Here is a 6,000-nt window from a genome sequence, read left to right on the forward strand (position 1 = left end):
ATCAGTATATTAAACTAAATGTATTAAAATATTAATTTATTATATCATGAACATTTAACGATAGTTAATATAATATAATCGTTTACTAGAAATAAACAACTCTGTTTTAGTTAAAGATAATACTTCAACAGTGGAGTACGTAAACCTAATCAATAAAAAAATAGATTTTTTTTCGGAGTTTTTTTTTTTTTAAATTAAAATTGTAAATAATAATTACTGAACGAAAATTTTAGTTAATGTATTCATTAATAATAAGTTCCAAATAAATTATTAATATAAAAATTATAATATTTGTTTACATATAGATATTAATGAAATTATGATATAATAATTTAACTAATATTTTTTTATCATATTGCTTGCTTTAATCGGTGGATCAAATAGCTTACACTCTGATAAGACACGGATTAAAAAAAAGATATACGAGTAACTGCCTGTAAAGCTTAGAGAAATTTGTTTATTGCTATCCTTTAGAGACATTGATTATCCTCATTTATGTGCACAAAAAGAGATAAAGGGTTCAGAGTGGTTAACTGGCAAAAGTATTATACTTCTTGGAGAAATGAATATCTTGATTAAAGTCCAAATTAGGACTTACAAGTTGCAACAAGTTAACTAAAATTAAACTGTACATTTTTACCAATGGTTGATTAGACAGTGTTATTTTTAATGACAAAATAACAAAACTATACATTTTTTGCTCTTTATTTAAATCAAATAAATATAAAATTGTGTGAAATAGTATATCACCAATTGAAGTTACCTGTTATTTGTTTAAAACATATGAATAAAACAATTTTCCATTTACAAAAAAAAACTGGTGCGTAAAATAAGCTTCTACCTATTTATAATTTTGTAATTCTGAACTTTTGTTAATAAGTAGTGCATATCATCTACTTTATAATAACTTATTTAAAGCTAAGAGAATAAACATTTTGCCAATAATATGAAGAAGAAAACTTGATGTAATGTATATATTTTTTTTTTTGCTTTTCTAGTTTTCCATATCGTTTGTGTGAAGCATTTGACATCAACCCACTACGTAGTCAAGATTTCAAACTATGACCTCTTTATTTCAAATAACGTTATCTCAATCCTATGATAATTCAAAAATTATAATAAAATAAAAAAATAGAAAAAAATAAAATAATAATTCTGATGTATCTAATCTGTTACCAAACTGTCATTGGCTTTGCGGGGCAGACATCCCATGTGCAACCTCCTTGGCTTCTGCTTCAGAGTTCCATCTTCTTCTTCCTTCTCTCTCAATGGCCCATCTTCCCATTTCCACTTTCATTTCTCCACAATCATAACCAAAGCTTTACCTCAATCTCCCTCTCTCTATTTTCCAATCTCTAAGTAAGCTATGAAGAAACACAGAGCCTTTCTCAAGTTTCCCTTTCTTCTCCTTCTCCTCCTCTGTCTTCTTGAGTTCTCCAAAGCTGATTCAGATGGAGACGCATCAGCTATGCTTTCACTCAAGAAAAGCCTAAACCCACCTTCATCCTTCGGATGGTCCGACCCTGACCCGTGCAAATGGACCCACGTCGTTTGCACAGGAGACAAACGGGTAACCCGGATCCAAATCGGGCATTCAGGTCTTCAAGGTACACTCTCTCCCGATATTCGTTCGTTAACAGAGCTCGAGAGGCTCGAGCTTCAGTGGAACAACATCTCCGGTCCCATCCCTACTCTAAGCGGCTTGTCTTCCTTACAAGTCTTGATGCTAAGCAACAACCACTTCGACTCTATCCCCAGCGACATCTTCCAAGGCTTAACTTCGTTACAATCTGTCGACGTGGACAACAACCCTTTCGCGTCTTGGGAGATTCCCGAGAGCTTGAGAAACGCCTCTGCTCTTCAGAACTTCTCCGCCAACTCGGCTAATGTCTCCGGTACGTTACCCGGTTTTCTCGGACCGGATGAGTTTCCCGGTTTGTCTATTTTGCATTTGGCTTTTAATAAGTTAGAAGGTGAGTTGCCGTTGGGGTTGTCCGGCTCTCAGATTCAGTCGTTATGGCTCAACGGTCAGAAACTAACCGGTTCGATCGACGTTATTCGGAACATGACCGGTTTAAGAGAGGTCTGGCTTCATTCCAATGCCTTCTCCGGTCCTCTTCCTGATTTCTCCGGTCTTCAGGAGCTTGAGAGCTTGAGCTTGAGGGATAACTCCTTCACCGGTCCGGTTCCCGCTTCTTTGATGAGTCTTGACTCGTTGAAGGCTGTGAACTTGACTAACAATCATCTTCAAGGACCAGTCCCTGAGTTTAAAACCTCGGTCTCGGTCGATTTGGAGAAAGATACTAATAGCTTCTGCTTGCCTACTCCGGGCGAGTGTGATCCTAGAGTGAAGTCTTTGCTTACAATCGCTAGCTCAGTGGATTATCCACTGAGGTTAGCTGAGAGTTGGATAGGAAACGATCCTTGCACGAACTGGATTGGGATTACATGTAGCAATGGGAACGTTACGGTTATTAATCTTGAGAAAATGGGGCTAACCGGGACGATTTCTCCCGAGTTTGGCTCCATCAAATCTCTTCAGAGAATCATTCTCGGAATCAACAACCTTACGGGTACCATTCCTCACGAGCTCACAACGTTACCTAACCTCAAAACGCTAGACGTTTCGAGTAACCATCTCTTCGGGAAGGTTCCCGCTTTCAAAAGCAATGTGATTGTGAATACTAATGGCAATCCGGATATCGGAAAAGATAAAAGCTCTTTATCTCCTCCTGATTCTTCTTCACCTTCTGGTGGTGGTTCTGGTTCAGGCTTAAGTGATGGGAGAGTGAAAACTTCTTCGGGTTTTATAGGAATCGTTATTGTTTCTGTCCTCGGTGGACTACTAATGATCTTCTTGATCGGTTTATTGGTTTTCTGCTTGTACAAGAAGAGGCAAAAGCGGTTCACAAGAGGCGAGAGCTCGAATGCAGTTGTTGTTCATCCGAGACACTCTGGCTCTGACAATGAGAACGTTAAAATCACAGTGGCGGGTTCAAGCGTAAGCGTTGGAGGCATAAGTGACACCTACACGCTGCCCGGTACGAGCGAGGTGGGGGATAATATACAAATGGTGGAAGCGGGAAACATGCTGATCTCAATCCAAGTGCTGCGCTCGGTGACTAACAACTTCAGCCAAGATAACATTCTGGGACAAGGAGGTTTCGGGGTTGTCTATAAAGGTGAATTGCACGATGGAACGAAGATTGCAGTTAAGAGGATGGAGAACGGAGTGATTGCTGGGAAAGGTTTTGCGGAGTTCAAGTCGGAGATTGCGGTTTTGACCAAGGTTAGGCATCGCCATTTGGTGACGCTTCTTGGTTATTGTCTGGATGGGAATGAGAAGTTGCTTGTGTATGAGTATATGCCTCAAGGTACGTTGAGTAGGCATCTCTTTGAGTGGTCGGAGGAAGGGCTTAAGCCTCTGTTGTGGAAACAGAGATTGACTTTAGCGTTGGATGTGGCGAGAGGCGTGGAGTATCTTCACGGATTAGCTCATCAGAGCTTCATTCATAGAGATCTGAAACCGTCAAACATTCTTCTCGGGGATGATATGAGGGCTAAGGTTGCGGACTTTGGACTCGTTCGTCTTGCTCCTGAAGGGAAAGGGTCTATTGAAACTAGAATTGCTGGAACATTTGGTTACTTGGCACCCGAATATGCAGGTTAGTTAGTTTAGATACTATGCACATTCGATTTAATTCTATTCATTTTGTATGATTGTGATATTGTTTGTTGCAGTTACTGGTCGAGTAACCACAAAGGTCGATGTGTACAGCTTCGGGGTGATTCTGATGGAACTAATAACAGGAAGGAAATCTCTAGACGAATCGCAACCAGAAGAGAGCATTCACTTGGTCTCCTGGTTTAAACGAATGTTCATCAACAAGGAATCATCATTCAAGAAAGCTATCGACCCGACAATAGACCTTGACGAAGAAACCTTAGCCAGCGTTCACACCGTTGCTGAGCTGGCAGGTCATTGCTGTGCCCGTGAGCCTTACCAGAGACCAGACATGGGACACGCTGTCAACATTCTGTCCTCACTCGTCGAGCTGTGGAAACCGGCTGATCAGAATCCGGAGGACATATACGGCATCGATCTGGACATGTCTTTGCCTCAAGCTCTTAAGAAATGGCAAGCTTATGAAGGAAGAAGTGATCTTGAATCATCTACTTCGTCGCTTTTACCTAGCTTGGGTAACACGCAGATGAGTATTCCTTCTAGACCTTACGGATTCGCAGAGTCTTTCACTTCCGTAGATGGACGTTGATGCAATGAGAATTCTTCAGAAACCCAAATTTGTTTGTTTTCTTCTGTATATTTGTGTGTTCTTCCTCTTTCTTCACTTCTCACTTAACAATTCTTTCATGTTTCTTGTTATGCAAGTAACCTTAGGGTTTTGGGTTTCGTGATATTATATTGCTGTTTGTTTTGTTGAGTCAAACAGACGTGACGTGTGTACTCTTTTAGTTTGTGGAAATGGTAATGACAGTGAGGCAGAGAGGTTGGCATTGGATTCATCTTCACATGCCTGTCTCTTTTGTTTGGATCTGCTAATATCTTTTATAAATTGACCACGGCACTACTATATTTTTTTGTTTAATAAAATACTAATTTAGTTTCTGCAATAAACAACAGATTTCAATATTGGGTTAAATTAGTATCTGGTGACATAGTTTGCTTCTTGAAATAATTACACATGCACATTGACACTTTATAATTACACTGTTAAAACATATTCATCGGAAGGAACACTTTTTCAAAGAATCTCAGTTATACTTTATATCTCTTTTCTCTTTAATTTTACTCTCTTTTCTTCGACGGCAAAAAGAATCAAAATAGATTCACAACATCAGTTCAGTTGATAGAGTTAGCTTCCTCTTTCGAGTCATCGAAATCTCTGTTACAGACGTCTGATTCACTTTCACAATCTTTGTCTCTGTCTTCCCCATCACACCAATACAATAGGTATTATGTTTTAGTATTTTACCGGGACCAAAAATCCGAACCTGAATCAAACTAAAATAACAAAAGCTACAAACGGACCGAATTTCTCAAATACCCAATCGATTTCTATATTTCTAGAGTTGAAATAACTAACTGAACCGGAACAAACTGAGAAGCGAATATATATATATATAAATATTAGTTATATATGTGGCACCCTTTTGTAATGATTCCACTACCTTAAATAAAACAATTTTTCTTCTTATGCCAATTATCAATTGCCGAATTCTGACCTTATCAACATGATATTCTATTAAACCCACTGCTGGCTTTTTGTTATTTTTGAATACGCCAAATCCAGATTCAACAAATATATAAATATTCATGTCTTATAATATGTTTCATAATTGTATTAAACAAAAGGACTCATCTATCACTCATAAAAGGAGTGACATGGAGTTTCACTAGTTAGACGTGGTTCAAGTCCCTTTTCATTTTTGAAAGCCTTTTTACCAAAAAAAAAAGTCCCTTTTCATTTTATCATGAATTTGTTTTACTTACATAAATTAACGAATTTATTTTTATTCTTGAATAATCTTTTTTAATCGAGTTGAGTTCTTTTAAAAATGTTTCATGGCCCAGTTCTGAGGTGCGGCTCCGTATGTATTTAATTAATTTTTATTAATCATTTTCTTAAATTGTATTTTCGATCCATTTCTTCAAAATATATGTAATAACTCCAAAATTTAAATATTAAAACATATGTGATGGGAAAAAGAAAATGGTATATAGATTGTGCGACCACTCCAAGGTGATACTATAAATGTAATAAGTCTGTTGTGGTCTTGTGGAATGGCGAAATGCTAGATTTTTAAGAGTACAAATCAATGTTCATTTTGATATTTTGCCTTTTTAATTCTTAAAAACTGTGAGAATTTAAAGATTTTAAGTATTATTTTTTTTATCTGGGACTAGAACTTTTTATGTGGCATCTAAAACTCAGAAAAGGGAATAAAGTAATTCAAAAGAAAATAAGTAACACAAAACGA

At 37.4% G+C, this 6,000-nt stretch overlaps 1 protein-coding gene across 1 annotated transcript; it reads left to right on the forward strand.

The window, feature by feature from the left end:
• The first annotated feature begins 1,184 nt into the window (after positions 1–1,184).
• Positions 1,185–4,574, forward strand: LOC106426263 (receptor protein kinase TMK1). Its single transcript, XM_022689086.2, has 2 exons — positions 1,185–3,665; positions 3,742–4,574. Exons 1-2 carry the CDS (start codon positions 1,367–1,369, stop codon positions 4,272–4,274), a joined length of 2,832 nt encoding a protein of 943 aa, XP_022544807.2. The 5' UTR covers positions 1,185–1,366; the 3' UTR covers positions 4,275–4,574.
• The last annotated feature ends 1,426 nt before the right edge of the window (positions 4,575–6,000 follow it).

The sequence above is a fragment of the Brassica napus genome, chromosome A7 (genome assembly GCF_020379485.1).
Source record: "Brassica napus cultivar Da-Ae chromosome A7, Da-Ae, whole genome shotgun sequence".
NCBI classification, from domain to species: Eukaryota; Viridiplantae; Streptophyta; class Magnoliopsida; order Brassicales; family Brassicaceae; genus Brassica; species Brassica napus.

Bases quoted from the DNA above. Each gene is read 5' to 3' on its own strand.
- LOC106426263 (XM_022689086.2), top strand. From the start codon at position 1,367: ATGAAGAAACACAGAGCCTTTCTCAAGTTTCCCTTTCTTCTCCTTCTC. The intron at 3,666-3,741 runs GTTAGTTAGTTT...TGTTTGTTGCAG, and splicing joins CTTGGCACCCGAATATGCAG to TTACTGGTCGAGTAACCACA.